The sequence below is a fragment of the Canis lupus genome, chromosome 8, assembly GCF_048164855.1.
Source record: "Canis lupus baileyi chromosome 8, mCanLup2.hap1, whole genome shotgun sequence".
NCBI lineage: Eukaryota > Metazoa > Chordata > Mammalia > Carnivora > Canidae > Canis > Canis lupus.
In genome coordinates, this window is record NC_132845.1 from 38740063 (window position 1) to 38756910 (window position 16848).

The 16848-nt window shown below is 65.6% G+C and overlaps 1 protein-coding gene across 5 annotated transcripts in view; it reads right to left on the reverse strand.

The window, feature by feature from the left end:
• PKD1 (polycystin 1, transient receptor potential channel interacting) overlaps positions 1 to 16848 on the reverse strand; it is a 41726-nt gene that overhangs the window by 12012 nt on the left and 12866 nt on the right. For 2 of the 5 annotated variants that reach the window (XM_072835319.1, XM_072835318.1), the window contains exons 2-23: positions 15262 to 15333; positions 15073 to 15144; positions 14658 to 14827; positions 13725 to 14396; positions 13446 to 13638; positions 12068 to 12288; positions 11566 to 11681; positions 11051 to 11177; positions 10538 to 10785; positions 9344 to 10099; positions 8415 to 8546; positions 8312 to 8330; positions 7951 to 8227; positions 7744 to 7874; positions 3580 to 7196; positions 3254 to 3403; positions 2269 to 2412; positions 1878 to 2157; positions 1594 to 1807; positions 1325 to 1508; positions 856 to 1008; positions 24 to 168 (exon numbers count right to left, since the gene is read on the reverse strand). In XM_072835319.1, coding sequence (XP_072691420.1) covers positions 24 to 168; positions 856 to 1008; positions 1325 to 1508; positions 1594 to 1807; positions 1878 to 2157; positions 2269 to 2412; positions 3254 to 3403; positions 3580 to 7196; positions 7744 to 7874; positions 7951 to 8227; positions 8312 to 8330; positions 8415 to 8546; positions 9344 to 10099; positions 10538 to 10785; positions 11051 to 11177; positions 11566 to 11681; positions 12068 to 12288; positions 13446 to 13638; positions 13725 to 14396; positions 14658 to 14827; positions 15073 to 15144; positions 15262 to 15333 — 8093 coding nt within the window. The remainder of the gene's footprint in view (positions 1 to 23; positions 169 to 855; positions 1009 to 1324; positions 1509 to 1593; positions 1808 to 1877; positions 2158 to 2268; positions 2413 to 3253; positions 3404 to 3579; positions 7197 to 7743; positions 7875 to 7950; positions 8228 to 8311; positions 8331 to 8414; positions 8547 to 9343; positions 10100 to 10537; positions 10786 to 11050; positions 11178 to 11565; positions 11682 to 12067; positions 12289 to 13445; positions 13639 to 13724; positions 14397 to 14657; positions 14828 to 15072; positions 15145 to 15261; positions 15334 to 16848) is intronic. The other 3 variants (XM_072835322.1, XM_072835321.1, XM_072835320.1) reach the window with 2 other exon arrangements.

The window sequence follows — 16848 nt, forward strand, 5'->3', positions numbered from 1 at the left end:
GCCTGCCGAGGCCTTGCCCGCACCTGTGATGTTGAGAATGCTGTCAGCTATGCCCGTGGGCGTCCCAGTGCCAGCAGCCGTCTCAGCCTGCAGGATGCGCATCATGGCCTCAAGCTTATGCAGCGTCTTCTTCAGGCAGGAGTGGCACACGAGCTCCCTGCTGGACACCTGCAGAGAGGCAGGCGCCGTGTTCCACCCAACTCCGGCCCGGCTGCCCAGCACCACACCCCCGCCTCAGGCCAGCTCAGCTCTGTCACACGGGCTATGCTGCTGGGCGCCCACTGTGGCCCTGGCCTTTCCCAACCCCCTTCATGATGCAGCTGGAAAAACTACCCCAAGTGTGGGTTCCGCCCACATGCCTCCCTGCTGAAAGCTCTTCTGTGGCTTCTCTCCACCCAGATAAGACCCAGAGTGATGGGGCCCTGCCACCCACCCCCAGCCACGTGCATGGCCATGGGAGCCACATGGCACAGGGCTCCCCACCTCCCTGGGAAGGGGCTCTGCTCCCTTCTCTGCTGAAGGCTCTGGAGCAATTTCCCACCCGCCACTGAGACTAGGCTCAACCTGGACCAGCCCACTCCAGTCCCCGAGCCCTGGACAGTGGAGTGGGTCACTCTCCAAGCTACAGAAGCCAGGTGGGGCGTGACTGTGGGCTGGAGGGGGATGGCACAGGAATGGCTTCTTCGTGTCCGACCCCCCTATAGCTAGGCTATTCCTTATGCCCCAGGCCACCCTGCACAGTCACCAGAAGGATGGAGGCCCCTGTGGCTCCACCCTGGAATGCCCAAAGACCAGCAAATGACTGGGGAAACTGGCTGGGACAAGGGCTGCCAAAGGGCCTGAGCATCCCCCTACCGTGCACTGGGCCAGCGCTGCCGCGATCTGCTGGATGTCATCCACGGTGTTGACCCGCAGGGAGACCAAAGTCTCTGTGACATTCTTGCGGATCTGGGCTTGCAGCTGCCGCCTGGCATCCTCCTCTGCCACCACGGCCAGAACCTGCTCGGACTGCGGGCAGCAAGCACAGGGGGGCCCTGAGTGGGCAACGAGCGGCCCCAGCAGCAGTGAGGGGTGGGGCAGTGCAGGCTGTCTCCACCACCACGAAAGTTGGGTGGCGGCTCAAGGACTGTTTCTTCAGGAGCAAAAGGAAGCTTTCCCAGGACTCCTTCCCAGGGGTGTGCTCGGGAGTGGGGGGAGTCCACAGGTGGGGACAGGACCAGAACCTGTTTCAAGGTGACCCACAAGAGAACTAAGCATGTGCTAGGCTGCAGGGACTGGTGTGGGCCCACTGTCCCCACTGAGGACAGATGAGAGGAGTCCTCACCCCTGCACTGGCCTCATTGAGCACAGTGATGAGGGCCAGCGAGTACTCGATGACGTGCTGGGGGTCGGCCTGTCTCAGCAGCCTGGGCAGCATGCTCTCCGTGAGGCCGTGCAACCAGCTGGTGAGGTCTGTGGGTCCTCCCTGGGGGTCGCCAGGAGGCTGTGGCAGGGTGATGGCCAGAGACCTGAGGGCAGAGTCCCGGGGTGAAGGAGTGGCAGTCCCCACTCCCACCTGCCACCTGTCCCGACCCCTCCCCCGTCCAGGCTCACCTGTTGAGAGCGACCACAGCTGCGCCCAGCTGGTCCTGCACGACCACGGCCAGGCCCACCTGGAAGTGCGGTGCGAAACCGGGCGGCAGCACAGCTCCGTAGGCAGAGAGGCTGCCCCTGTACACGCAGAACTCCTCGCAGTGGCCCTGGCGACAGCGCCGCAGCAGCAGTGCGTACACCAGTGGGGCGCTCGCGTCTTCGGCGTCCTGCCAGCCTGCGGGGCCCTCGGAGCGTCAGTGGCGCCCCCAGTCCCCCGCCCGCGCCCCCCCATCCGCTGCGCTCACCTGTGCACTCGAAATGCACCTTGGTGGTGAGGGCGCGAACGGCGTCAAGCGGGAAGAGGCGGCAGGAGCCCCCGCGCGGGGGCCGGTTGGCGGACAGGCGGATGGAGGCGCAGCCCTCCTCCTCGCCCGAGCGGCCCAGCACGGTGAGTGTGAACGTGTAGCCCTCGCCGTCCCGCAGCACGCCGCGCCGCAGCACCAGCCGCATGCCCGAGCTGCCCGTCGACGTGGTCGTCTCGTCCAGCACCAGCGTCTGGTTGCTGAAGGTGCGCGCCGCCCAGCGCTGCGGAGCCCGGGGGCGGGGCCGCGGTCAGGGGCGGGGCCCGAGGACGCTCCCGCCCCGCCCCTTCACGTCGCCCCTCCCCTCCCTGGCGCCCCGCCCCCGCTGGCTCACCCCTCGCTTGGAACCCTCGCTGCAGTTATCACAGCGGCCCTCCAGGTACACGTAGGAGCTTCGACTCACTGCGTACACCGACTGCGCCTTGCAGGACACGCACTCCAAGGACACGATGGGCACGCGGCCCCTGCGGATCAACACCTGGGGACGGAGGTGTCACAGGGAAGCCATGACCTGAGCCAGACCCTCGAATCTGCGCTGCCCGGCGCAGAGCTGGCGGCTGGCCGGGCGGCAGAGGAGGCACCACTGCCCTCCTCTCTGGACCCGGCCAGCTCCTCCTCGGCATGAGCCCTCACCCAGGACGATCACCTGTGCGTCTCCCAGGCTGAGGGCGGTGGTGGGCATTCTCAGTGCTCGCCCACGAAGGGGAACCGACAGATGAGGGCCTGTGTGTGGGGAAGGACCCCGCAGTCCCTGCTGCCCGGGGCTGGGGCCCACCTCAGCCAATCCAGGCCAAACCCCACTCTGGGCAGGCCCACTGAAGAGCCCCGATGTTGGGGGCCGACAGCCCCTCGCAGGGCACCCCCACGCAGCCTAGCGCACCTGCTCCCGTCAGCGCACCTGCCGGGGGATCAGCCACACCGTGGTCCTGACCCGCCTGGAGGGCCCGGGGGAGGGGAGTGGTGAGCACAGGTACAGGTGGGTACAGCCCCTTCCTGTTCAGAAATGAGGACACCCGTGCCCTGGGGAGGGGACTGTTTCCTCACAGCCTTTGGCGCTGAACAGCTGCTCACAGGTGGCTACGGCGCCTGGGGCCCTGGGGCCCATTTGGGAGGAAACCGTGTTGAAGCAGGACACTTTGTTAAAGAGAAATTATCAAAAGCACTAACTCCTAATGAGAACCGGTAGCTTCCAGAAGCACAACATCATTAGTCCTTGCACTGTTTGGGGGCAGTCAGCCCTGGACACTCAGCCCTCCCTGTCCACCCCGGGGGCCCGGAACTCGGCCTTGCTGGTTCAGGCCCAGGCCAGCAGCACCCACCGTCTGGTTGGTGGCCTCCTCCTTCCGGCCGGCCTTCCACACAGTCAGGTTGAAGGTGTACTCCACGCCAGCCTGCAGGCGCTCCCGAGGAACGATGACCACGCTGCTTCCCCGGGGCCCGAAGGTCAGGGTACAGCCACCAGTCTCACTCTGCAGCCACATGGGGAGGAAGCGTGAGACCTGGGATGGCTTCAAAGCAGAGCCTGGCGAAGGCACAGCCGGGAGACCCCCTCCCTATGCTGGGCTCAGCAGCACAAACGACCTAGGGGCCGGGGCCGGGTGAGGGGTGGGGTGGGGACACATCCATGCCCCGCAGGACACCCGACCTGTGTCGAGGCCACACAGGCCCAATGGAAGCTGAGTGGTGTCTGGTCACCATCCTCTAGGTTGGGATCATAGGATTTGCTCCCATCCAGCACCAGATCCTGAGTGTCTGACCACACGCGGTATGAGCCACCCTCAACAATGGGCACCAGGCGCTCAGGCACCACAGTCACATTGGCTTGGATGCTCCGTGCCAGCGGTGTGTCTCCAAATGATACCATGAACACAAAGCAGTAGTGGCCCACAGGCAGTGCCAGCCGTGGCACAACCAGCTGGGGCCGGCTCATGTCCACACTGGGCAGGGCCACAGGGGCCAGGCGCCCAGGCCGCTGGCAGCTGGCAGCACGGTACACCTGCCAGCGGTACTCGGTCTGGTAGGTGACACAGTCGCGCAGGTTGACGTGGGCCTCCAGGTAGTTGCGCTGGGAGCGCCGCATCAACACCTGTGGGGGCAGGGCCACGTCCACCTCGGGCTCCCTGCAGGCCAGCACGTGGACAGTGACCGTGGCCTGGGCCACGAAGAAGCTCACGAGGTTGGAGGCATTCACCTCTATGCGGTAGTCCCCCGGCCGCAGATAGGAGTGTTCAGCCCAGGGCTCCTCCGTGTCCTCCACCACGGCCCCGTCCCCAAAGTCCCAGCGATAGGCCACACGCCGGGGACTAGGGCTTGTGGCGGCCTCAAACCGGGCTGTGCGGTTGGTAAAGCAGCGGCCACTGCGCAGCACCACATGCTGGATGGCATCCTGGACCTCCATCAGCAGCGTGAGGTTCACGCCGCCCAGATCATTGAAGGCACGCACGTGGATTTCCAGCAGCCCCGCGGCCACGGGGGTGTAGGTGACATCACGGCCCGAAAGGATGACCAGTGAGTCCCCCTGGACCTTTTGCAAGGAGAAGTACCAGGCGTAGGCCACGCGCGACCCACGCTGCACCCGGGCTGTAAAATTCCTCTCCGTGCCCGTGGGGATGCCCAGCTCGCAACAGTGGGGCACCTGGAGCCCACCCACAGCCTCGAGCACCAAGATGCGCACCTGGGCCTGGGCCCGGCTCACGTGGTTCTCAGCCTGGACGCTCACCATGTAGTCCCCAACTCGGGGGAAGCTGCGGGAGAAGCGGGGCCCGGGGAGCGCCTCCACAGCGGCCCCGCTGACCTGCAGATGGAAGCGCACAGCGGAGCCGGCAGCCAGCATGACCTGGAAGTGGACCAGCTGCCCCGGCTCCACCACCTTGCTGTCGGCCCACACCACCAGGCCCGCAATGGGCTCCTCCACCGTGAGCTCACGGGTGGCCGTGACCCAGCTGACTGCATTGGAGGCATTGAGCCGCACGGAGAAGGCGCCTGCGTCACGGAAGACCACAGCAACGTGCTGGCCACGCCTGCTGCCCCCTGGCACCGTCCAGCACCAGCTCACGTTGGTGCCTGAGTCCAGCTGTCCCCAGAAGGGCACCGCAGAGCCTGCTGCCACGAAGCCGCGGTCTATGTCGCCGGCCCGGATGCTGAGGCCACTGACCGGCACCTGCACAGCCACCTCGATGGTCACATTGGCTGAGCCCAGCCAGTTCGTAGCTGTCACCCTGACCAGGTACAGGCCGGGGCTGGGGAAGACGTGAGTGGAGGATGGCTCTGGGGTCTCCCAGCTCAGTCCTCCCTCCGGGGACCAGGTGTAAGTGACACCACTACCCCCAGCCAGCTCGGCACAGAGGGTGACGCTGGAATTGACTATGGCCGGGTTTGGGGAGGCGGCGGCAGCCAGTGCGCCCACGGGCTCCACGAAGTCCACCGTGCGGTTGGCCCAGGACGTGCCCAGCATGTTGGCAGCCCGCAGTTGGACGTGGTATGTGCCGGCCTCGAGCACGGTGAGCGAGAAGGCTTTGCCGCTGCCAGCCAGGGCCGGGCCGCCATCCCTCTGGGCGCTCCAGCTGTAGGAGATGTTGGTGCCGTCGCTGACCACGGCCTGCAGCTGCAGCGTGCAGTTGGTGGGGAAGCAGCAGCCGCCCCCACCCCCTGCCACCTGCAGCCCCTCGATGTGCCGCAGCACGTAGATGAAGATGCTGTCCTGGGCAGAGCCCACCTCGTTCTCAGCGGTCACGATGATGTTGAAGGTGCCCACGGAGCGGAAGGTGTAGGAGATGGTGGGGCCCCCAGGGATGGGCGTGCAGCGGTCACAGAGCACCCAGGAGTAGCGCACGTCGCTGCCGGCCTCCAGGGAGGTGGTGAAGCTCACGCTGCCGTTGAGGGGCACCACCGTGCGGCTGGCGTTGACGCTGAGCCCCTGCACGCGCCGCTGCACCGTGATGTTCAACCAGGCCTCGCCGCGGCTCACCTCATTCCACGCGCTCACCCTGACGGTGAAGTGGCCTGTGCTGTTGTAGGTGTGCTTGATCGAGGGGCCCTCGAGGCGCCCGCCGTCCCCCAGTTCCCACAGGTAGGTGGCGGGGTGTCCGCGGCCCACAGCAGAGAACAGGTAGGGCCGCTGCAGCTCGAGCACACCAGAGCCGTTGACCCCAATGCCCGTGAGCTCCACGGGCTCCTCCACTTCCACGAGTGCAGAGTCATTGGCGGCCGAGATGTTGTTGGAGACAGCGACCGTCACCAGGTAGGAACCTGGGTCCGCATAGGTGAACGTGGCCTCGGGGCCCCCAACACGGGGCGCGTCTTCAGGGCCAAAGTCCCAGGTATAACGGTAGGGGAAGGGGGGCCAGGCGCGAGCCACCAGATGGGCCTCATCCCCGAGGCGCACAAACTGCCTCTCGGGCCACAGGGTGACGTTGCCCACCTCGGGCTCCACGCAGACGCTGGTGAAGTAATGGGCCTTGTTCACATGGCTTGATAGGACCAACGCCAAGGGGAACGTTCCGCTCCGTGTGAAATTGTGTGTCACCGTTGGGTCCCCAAAGATGGTCGTGTTGGATGACCCATCCCCGAACGTCCAGTCAAAGATGTAGTGGGCAGGGTCCCCGGTGACGTGGGCCATGAACCAGGTGTGGGGCTGCACAGGGATGCAGGCCGCAGGCTCAATCCGCAGCACCTCCAGGACGAAGACGTGCACAGGCAGGCTCAGGGCCAGGTAGCCCGCAGGGCTGGACACGCCCACGGTCACCGTGTGGTTCTGTGCCCGCAGGTAAACGTGTTCCACCATGGCCTCGGGGCCCACAAGCACGGTGCCATCCCCCATGTCAAAAGTCCACGTGACGTTGTCTCCCGACTCCAGGGTGGCGCTGACCGTCACGGGCGCACCCTGTTCCACAGATGGGCTCAGGCTCACACTCAGGCCTCGGAGCTCCTCAAAGACGCGGACGCTGGTCCACGCTGTCACACTGCTAACCGTGTTGTTCACCTCCAGATGGATGCGGTAAATACCCCTCGAGGCATATGTGTGGCTGACCTCTGTTTGGTGCTGCGTCACAGCTGGGGAGCCATCCCCAAAGTCCCACGTGTACAAAATGCCCCCAGGTGAAGGCAGTGGGTGTGGGGAGAAGGTGACAGGCTGCCCAGCCACCAGGACGTGGCTTCCCACAGCCACAGCCACCGCAGGTAAGGTGGCGCGCACACTCACAGGCACTTGCTGCGTCAGGTTCTCAAAGGCGTTGGACACCAGCAGGGTCAGGTTGTACTCACCTAGGGGACAGACCCTAGTGAGGACGAGGCCAGGCCCACTGCCACCACCTGCTTGGCAAAGTCACCACCTAACCCCATGTGGCTGTGCGGTGTTGCCCCTTGGGAGGGCAGCACGGGGCCCCAGTTGAAACATGAAGGGACAATGCTCTTGGACCCAGCCCTGAGGGTCCTTGCAACGAGGAGGGGCAGGGTGCCATTAGCACAGGGCAAGACGCGAGGTGCTGGCAGGAATGAGAGGAGGACAGCAGGTGCCGGTGTGGGGCAGAGGTGGTGGGGGCACCGTGGTTTACTGTGTATTCTGTGTGGGAGGCCTCTAAAACTTGTAACCCCTTCTACCCCAAAAAGGATCTGACTAGGGACCAAGCGGGGGGGGGGGTGGTCCGGTTTCTGGCCAGGAGACTGGAATCATGGGGCTCAGCAGCCAGTCCCCTCCTCACCCCCGGCCCCCCTCCCTCACCGTGTTTAGGGCCCCAGGCCATCAACCCAGACCAGATGGAGGGAGGACGGGGACTGTCCCCACAGGAGGTCGGTGGGCCCCAGCCCTCACCTGGGACAGCATAGACGTGTGTGACACTGTGCTCCACCAGCACCTGGGCCACCGTGGGGTCTGGGACCCAGGACTCATTGTATGGAGGCTTGAACTGGCCGAGCACCTGATCCCCATCCCCAAAGGTCCACCTGCCAGGGCAGCAGGCGGACAATGAGCAGGGGTGGGCGCACCCCCGCCCCCGCCCCCTCCCGGTATCCCACACACCGGCAGCTCCTGGCAGGTGGGGGCGTGGAGGCTGGGGGACTGCCCGGCACCAGCCCTGCCCGGCTCGGCCTGCCCCACTGCCTGCCAGGCCGCGCACTCACAGAAAGGCCACCTCCACAGCTGAGTCCACCAGCACGTGCGCGGCCAGCTCCAGAGTCGTGTTGGGAGGCAACACGGGTGGCACGGCAGACACCCGAAGGCCCTTCATCTTGTGCATCCGCTCCACGGTGACATTGTAATTTACGGTGACGTTGCTCACGTGGTTGGAGGCCGTCAGCTGTAGAGACAGGTAGCCGTGCGTGGGCTGCTGCAGGTGGCGGGAAGGCCGCGGGGCAGCGGACAGATCCCACCCTGCACTCACCCGCAGCCAGCCGGGCGTCCTCGGGAGCAAAGCAGAAGGGAAAGCAAAGGTGAGCGCCGCCCGCCCCCCCACGGCCCCCGCCCCCCCCGCACCCCCCACCCACCGAGAGCTTGAAGACGGCAGCACTCTGGTAGATGACGTTGAAGACCACGTTGTGGAAGGTCAGGGACTGCTTGTCATCAATGGTCCAGCGGAAGACCACATCAGAGCCGGCCTCCACCACGGGGCTGTACCTCTGCAGGAAGGGCATAGCATCGGCCTTTGGGGGCAACTCCACCCTCAGCTCAGGTCCCCCCACCTGGACACTCCTCCTGGGGGGCCTCAGGGCTGACCTCAAGACACCACAGGGGAGAAGGTGAGGGGCCGCGTGGTGTGGGGCTGGGCTGGGGCTGACACACACTTTGACCTTTCAGCCCCTCACTTTCCCGATCTGGAAAGCGACCCAGTACCAGCGATGGAAAGAGCCCTCCATCTCTGGACGTCCGCACGCCCCATCCCTGGGCTCTCCCCGGGCCCCTGAGTTGTGGACAGCACAGGCTGCCCAGGAAGGCCCGGCAGACTCAGAGGGCCTCGTGCTCAGGGATGTTCACCAAGGCGGCCGACAGACCAGGTGTGGCCGGGGTACGCCGAGACCACAGCTGCATGGGTGGAGGGCAGCTAGAGACGGCCCTTCCGACGGCCCATGTGTGAAGGCCGCGGAGCCGAGGGCTGCCCGGCGGGGAGGGACAGCCTGGCACGGGGCCAGCAGCAGGGCACCAGACCCTCTAGCCTGGTGGGAACACAGCAGGGGCCTCGAGAACACACGCAGGTTCGCAAACTTGCAACGGGCTTCTGGTGCACAGCGGCAGCAGAGTCAGCACCTTTACAGCCGCTGTCTTAGCAGGGCCTCTTCACTGACTCCGGAACTCACAAGCCACCTAACAGAACCCTCCGGGAAGCCAACCATGGAGCCTGCTGTCCCCAGAGGACGATCTGCGTCCTCCCCAGGGAGGGCCTGCCCTCAGCACGAGCACCTTGTCTGGCCTCACTTACCACCAGGACTCCCTGCAGCACACGGGCTTCGGGGCTGGGGGCGGCACGAAGGCCACAGATGGGCTCCTCGGCCTTGACCCGCAGGCTGAGGTTGGCGTGGCCGGCGCTGTTCTCCACCATGATCTCCACCGCGTGCTCACCCTCGCTGAGCCCAGGCAGCACAAGCACCGCAAACAGGGTGTCATTGGCCTCAAGAGTGCAGCTGGGTACCAGGGCAGCCACTGTGGCAGGGCAGGTGGCTTCAAAGGGTGCACTGGCATTGCCCCCAGGCCAGCGGGCCGTGGCGGTGGCGTTGGTGCCAGAGTCCACCTGGAGCACCAAGACTGAGCTGTTGGTGGGCACGTAGAGGCGGCCGTCGTGGGGGATCGGGTGGGCGACACGCAACCCAGCTACGGGGGAGAGCACGTCAAAGCTGCAGGACAGGTTGTGTGTGGACACGCTGTTGCCCACGGTGGCCCGGACCTCATAGCGCCCAGGCCGCCGCAGCCCTGGGTTGGGCCGCAGGCCCAGGAGGGTGGTGAGGCGCTCTGTAGCCACAAGCAGCCGCAAGGCACAGGCTGGGCCAGCCGGGGCTGCCTCCAGCTGAGCAGGGAGGTGCACCAGCCAGGCCGGGGAGGTGGCGGAAAAGTAGGGGGCCTCAGCCCCAGGGGCACCAAGTGCTGGAGAGCAGCACAGAAGGGCACCTGGTCCCGCGTCATGCTGCAGGGCGATGAGGTCACCAGGCTTCAGGGGCCCGTCCTGGCCACGGAAGGTGACCTACAGGAGAGGAAGGTAGGTCGTGTCAGGCCCTCCCAGGGGGCCACTGCGGGTCAGGGGCTCTGCAAGGGAGCACTGAAGCAGGGCCTCCAGCAGGTGGGCAGGTTCCACCCGGGCCAGCCCAGACTCTCACTCACAAGGGACAGTGGCACAGGCTCAGAGCGGGGGGTTTGGGGAGGCAAGGATGCAGGCAGGGGTGGGCCTTTCCTGGGCAGGCGTAGGGCTTCTGCAGATGCTGTGCCCAATATAAGCACAAACGGCCAAGGTGGCAGTTTCTGAGGCTGTGGTGCTAACCAGGGACACTGACAAAGCCAGGGCAGGGCCGTGGCAGGGGCTGGGGGGGCTCAGTGGAAGGGTCTGCAGTTTGTGTCTGATGGGGAGACCCAGACCTCGGGCAGCAGAGGGGAGGCAGCTGGCACCCAGGCCAGTGACACGTACTGAGTACTGGGAAGGAGGACCCGCCGGTACAGAGAAGAGGAACTCCCTCAGCAGCACACAGGAGGCCCCGGGGAGTCCTGGCCCAGACATGGACCCATTGGCACAGGCCCAGGGGCCGCAGGGGTCATCTGGTGGCAGGTGGATACTGGCTCTGGGGCACCAGCGTCCCTCTGGGGTGCACTCAGGGACTGACTCAGTCCGGCTCTCCCGGGACCCACTCTCAGGCTCCCTGCTGTTCCCTGGGGCCCCTGCAAGGAGAAGAGGTACGCTGGTCTTGCTGATGAGCCCGAGTCGGGGACACCCCCACCATGACTCGAGGACTTGCCAGGCAGCAGCCGGGCCCCCACCATCACGCCTCTCCCCCTCCTGACACTGGGTCAGCTGACATACGCAGTCCTGGGGATCCCAAGGCTGAGTGGGTCTCTCTATGTATGGCTGGAGGCCAATCCAGTAGCCATGGGACCAGTGCACGTGACAGCACAGACACCCCCCCACCTCCAGACAGAGTCCCACCTGCTTCTCCCACGGGCCGAAACACCTGCAGTCGCAGCTGGGTGGGCCGGCGCAGCTCCTGGGTGCCAAACTCAGCTGCAGTGAGGAAGGCTTCCCTGCTCAGGCCCAGGCTGGGGAACACCATCACCTGAGGGGGGGCAGGGGGCGCTGCTCAGCTCCACAGACCCCGACCTCCCCCGCCTGTCCCACCCTGGTCTACCCCACCAGGTGGGGCTTGACACTGTGGAGGACACTCAGGATGAAAAATCAGGTCGAAACCATCTGTGAGCAGAACTGCCACCTTGTTTTGTGAAAACCCCCACAAACACCCGAGAGAAGGCTCGGGAGTACCCAGAGCTTTCTTGGGTACTGGGGTGGGGCCTGCTGTCTGCGTGGTGGAGGGTCCCTGCAGCACCTCCAGTGGGCACACGGGGCATCAGGAAGGCAGGAAAAAGAGCTTGTTTTTAAAGAGCCACAGCAGCCAGTCTAAGGCTCAGGCTCCAGACTGTGTCCTGGAGGGCCTGGGGTCAGCCTACCTCGATAAGCTCCTGGGGGGCCGAGAGGGCCTCCTGCTGTGCCAGGGGGCTCAAGGGTCCCTGCAGGTCCCCAATGGGCGCTCCCACGAGGAAGTTCTCCGCGTCCCACACGGGACCTGGGATGACAAGGGTGCAATGAGGTCCTGGGCCCCGGAGGAGAGCGTTGTGGGGCCCAAGGCAGGGCCGGACCCCGGACGGAGCCACCTGGCAGGAGCCTCCCAGGCCCCGCAGCTTGGTCTGTCTCATCGGGGGCAGGTTCAGCTCAGCACAACAGGTGCTCAGCAAACACAGCGGCCATTGAACAGCTAAGGAAGGAGCCCGGGATGGGGGAGGTGACCATCTGGCCAGGACAGAAGGGGCAGCCCGGAGACCCTGCGTGGTCGGGGGGGGGGGCCCTGGGGGCGGGGGAGGACTGGGACTGCCGTGGGGAGCTCCCGCCCATGCTTCGGGGAGACGCCTTCCATCCAGGACAGGTGACCCCACCACCGCGGCCCCAGCACACCTCCAGGCCGCAGCTCGCAGACGTAGCTATGGGGCGCCGAGCACAGGTCCGTGTTGCACTGGCCCGCAGGCCCGAGCCGCACGCAGCGCTCGGCGGTGGCGGGGTGCGGCTCCCCGGGGAGCCAGTTCTGGCAGCTCTCGAGGCTGAAGGCGGCACCCTGCACCACCGGGCCCGCCTCCGCCCCCTCCACGGCTGAGAAGCCGATCCACACGTCCAGGCTCCTGCGGGCAGGCGGTGGGGGGACGCTCAGGGGCTCCGCACAGACAGCACCCTCCCCAGCCCTCCCATGGGAGCCCCTCTCCCCACTCTCCACATGGGGAAACTCGGAGGCTCGGAGACCCGGCAAGCAAGGCCACGGCAGTGTCCACACACACCCGTGCGTACAGGGCCGGGGCCCCACCCGCCCACACCGTACTGTGACAAGGCTCTGGGGGCAGGGGCGCCTGCGGGGCGCAGCTGGCTGAGCGGCTGACTCAGTTCCAGCTCAGGTCACCATCTCAGGGTCATGAGATTGAGCCCCCATGCTGGGCTCTGTGCTGAGGGGGCATTCTGCGGGAAAACCTCTCTCCCCCTGCCCCTCTTCTTCCTCCTTTCCTCTAAAATGGATACTAAAAATCTTCAAAAAAACAAAAACAAAAAAATCAAAAAATAAAATAAAAAAAACCTCCAAAAAAAAAAAAAAAGGCAACTCTGGGTGTAGCATTTGGGGAACAGAACACCTGCACATCAGCCCCCCAAACAGGCCACTGCCCACAGCTCTGCCCACGCGGGAAGACCCTTCTGGAGGCAGGGCTTATCGACACCTGGACAGGGGAGCACCGGGAGAGGAATGAGGTGCCACGGTCAGGGCCAGGGCGGGGGCCCAGCTACTGCCAGTTAAACGGGTGACCTTGGGCAGAGGCCTTGACCATTCTGGGCCTCAGTCTCCCCTTCTGGACAAGCAGGGCATGAGGATGCCCAGGGCATGATCTCATCGGGTCGGCCCACACGGGGAGTCAGGGGGAGATGGGTCTCGGCAGGCGCTGATGGCAGCGGGGGAGGGGTGGTGCAGGCTGCAGGGAAGCACATTTCTTCCGGGTCCAGGGAGGCCCAGGCAGCCTCCACGGTCACAGCAGCACCGTCCCCACCCCTGCCAGGAGGGGCTCAGCAGGGGACAGCGGGGTGAGCAGCAGACAGGACGTGTGGTGCTCCCCCACCCTCACCCCCACACCTGTGTGAAGAGCTGTCAGGAATGGTGTCCACCAAGCAGGATGTCAGCTGGACGCGGCTCCTCCAGCCACCCCCACCTCTCCTCCTGAGCCTCCTCAGGCCTCAGGCTGTCCCTACCCCGGCATTCTGGGGACCTCACCTCCCAGCCTCTCCAGGGGTGGGGGGGTACCTGGTGACCTGGGAGACCAGGAAGTGCTGGATGGCGGGACTGTCCACCATGGCCAGGGCGGCCCCAGCCCAGGCCCGGCACTGCTCCTGCGCCTGCAGCCAGGCAGCCTTCTCTGCCACCAGACGGTAGCAGTGCCCATTACCAGGGAAGATGACGGTGTCCGAGGGGCACAGCGGATGCACCACTGCGGGGTCTGCAGGTGCAGAAGAGGGCATTGATGTGTGTCCAACCGGAACTGTCCCACCCACTCCGGCCCTTGGGTGCGGGGAAGGCACCCACCTTGGGCTGGCTCCTCGCCCACAGCCACAATGCTGTATGTGGCTTCCAGGTCCGAGCCGCCACGATTTCGGATGCCAAACTTGAGGGTCTCATCGCTGCGCACCGAGGTGAGGCACGTGAGCTCCAGGGAGGCAGGGGCCGCCTCCACGTGCACCTGGGTCTCTACCTGGGCTGAGCCAGCCCCCAGGGCCAGCACAACAGTCACGTGATAGAGCCCGGGCAGCAGGTAGCGGTGAGTGGTGGCAGGACCAGCAATGTCCACCTTGGGGGAGCCATCACCGAAGTCCCAGCGTGTGGAGCTGACGGGCAGGGAGGCAGTGACATGGAAGGCTGCTGGCTGGCCAGAGGCCAGGGGTCCCTGAGGCCCCACCAGGGCGGCCCCTGGGGAGGCGGGGAAGATGTTCTGGAGGAGAGTGGGGCCCCCACACGCAGGGGCAAGGGCCAGTGGGGCGCCGGAGCAGAAGGGCAGGCAGGCTGAGGAGGTGTTGGGGGGCTGGGCGGCCCCGCACAGGCACCAGCCCTGGTCTGAGAAGGCCCCAAGGCCATTGCCAGCCGCAAAACAGAAGGCACCGCAGGCCTCGGGCGTCAGTGGGCCCTCGTGGGCGGCTGAGAAGGCCACCAGCGCCACAGCACCCGAGCTGTTGTCAGGGAGGCAGGCAATGTACTCCTCACCTGGACGGAGCAGACAGGCTGGTCCCCATCACGTCACCTCCACCCAACGGCTGCTGTCCCCACCTCCCGCCCCCTCGCGCCGTCCCCTTGGTCCAGAGGGCCTTCCTCACCCCAACCCGGCCTGTCTCAAGCACCGTGATTACTGTCCAAGCGCCTCTGCTGCCCGGGTCCCGCCTCCCACCAGCCAGGTAACCCTGGAGCACCTACGGGGACCTCCCCAGCAGGGAAGGCCCGAGCTGGCCCCACTCCAGCCACACTCACCACAGCCACCATCCAACAAGGGGACCCCGAGGAGGGGCTGGCCAGCTAGGGGGCCGGGCCCAGCACACGTGGCCGCCTCAGGCCGAACCACGTGAACCTGCTGCTCTTCCGCCCAGCGAGGCAGCCACGCCAGACCGCAGTCACACTCCAACGGGTTTCCGCTCAGGTTTCTGTGAGAGGCATGAGGCCAGGTGCTCAGCAGACGGCAGGGCAGATGGTTGGGGGGGGGTACCCGGACAAGCACAGCATCCCACCACCCCTGTGGCAGCCTACCGGGCCCTGAGAGAGCTCCAGTAGGCAAGCAGACAGTCCCCAGGGCCTAGTCAAGTGGGAAGGGGCACAGAGGCCAGATCAGGAGGGCAAAGAGGGTCATGGGGGAGGGGCTTGGCTAATGACACCCACCAAAATCACTTACATTTCACTTAAGTTAAATAAGTTAGAAAATATTCCTTCTTCTAGAGTTGAAATCTTGTTGTTACTGATATCCCTGGAAGAGAGGGGGGATACAGCAGGTCTGATGGGAGCCCCAGTGACCCACACGAGGACAGGCAGCTGCCACCGGCCCACCCCGCAGACTCCCGCGGCCCCTTGGGGGACCACTCACAGCTCTGTCAGTGCAGAGAGGTTTGCCAGGAGCCCAACGTCCAATGCCCGGAGCAGGTTGTGGGAGACGTCTCTGGGGAGCAAAGTGGTCAGTGATCAGGGCCAGAGCCCCGCAGGGCACAGGGCAGACCGAGGCCCACCCCACAGGCTGCTCTGGGGCTGGGCCAGGATGGAGGCTCCAAGTGAATGGAACAGGACAGGGCAGGTGGCCCCCAGGACTCCATCCACGTGCTGCGCCATTCCCTTTCTGCCCCGAGTCCCACCCCTGGCCCAGCAGTGCCACCCCACACAGGGTCCAAAACACACCAGGGCAGCCCAGGGGTCTCCAGGCCCGGGGCCCCGCTGTCACTGGCCTGGGGAGGGTCTCAGGATGCCCCCGAGACACTATGGAGGACAGAAGGCAGGTAAATGGGGAGGGGGCCATGGTGGACAGCCTCCTGTCATGGCTACGGGGACAGGCCACAGGGAAGAGCAAGGCGAACACAACCCCAGGAAACACACCGGCCCGGCAACAAGGTCACACACAGCTCCACCGGGAAGCACGAGGGTCGGGGATCACATACACAGGCTGAAACATGATGCGTGGCTGCTGCGTTGGAGTGGACCCTCCCGAGACCCGGTGACCCCGCGAGAACCCACGCAAGGACACAGGGACCAGGAGTCAGAGCCTGTTCTCCACAAACCACAGGACGTTCAAAATCAGACGTGACGGGGAGTAACCCAGCCGTGGGAAAGGAGCCCAAAGCCCAAGTGACAACATTCTGGAACCACATCGAGTGAAAGAATGCAGAACGGGACGCCCTTCTAGCAGCGTCACCGTACTGGCAGAGACAGGCATCAAAGCCACGGAAAAGCACGCGACGTCCACCCCTGCTGTCACCACGCCAGCGGAGCGCAGGCCAGAGGGCACTGGCCATTCTGGTGCAGGGCCAGAGGCCGCGGCACCCCTTCACACCCACCGCGGCCCGGGCCCCAGGGAAGACAGCGGGCGGTCATGGCCACGTTGACCCCTGGGGATACCCCCGAAAGCACTTGACCCCCAAGATGTGAACGTTCCCAAACCACGACCCCCAGTGCTGGCAATGCTCCCCCCACTGCCCGGGGAGGGTGGAAGCCCTTCAAGCAAGGCACCCCGCAGCCAACGACTCCACTCTCCCTCCCCGCCTGGACTCCTGGGGGCGTCCCGCTTCCTGGGACGGAGACCTGCGGAGCACCCTGACTTGGGGGGCACTTCCGGTCACCCGCTCCACCTCAGCCTCTCATCCCCCCAGGCTCACACACATGTCGGAGTAGCCCCCTGCCGTGGCCTCCACACCGACGAGGCCTGGGCCTCCCACCCGCAGAGCCCATGCCCTTGCAGGTGCCACTGCCTGCCCTTCGATGTCCCCACAACGCCTCTCAGCGGCCTGACCGCAGGCCCCCGAGACCCCCCAGTGGTGCAGAGGCCCGGGGTCCGCTGACGCCTCCTCCAGGCCCTGCTGACCTAGCTCCTACAACACTCAGATTCCCCCACTGCCCCAACCACAGCCTGGTCCCAGCACCCCCTCCCGGGCACCTCCCTGGCCTCCCGAGGCAGCCTGCCGCGCGT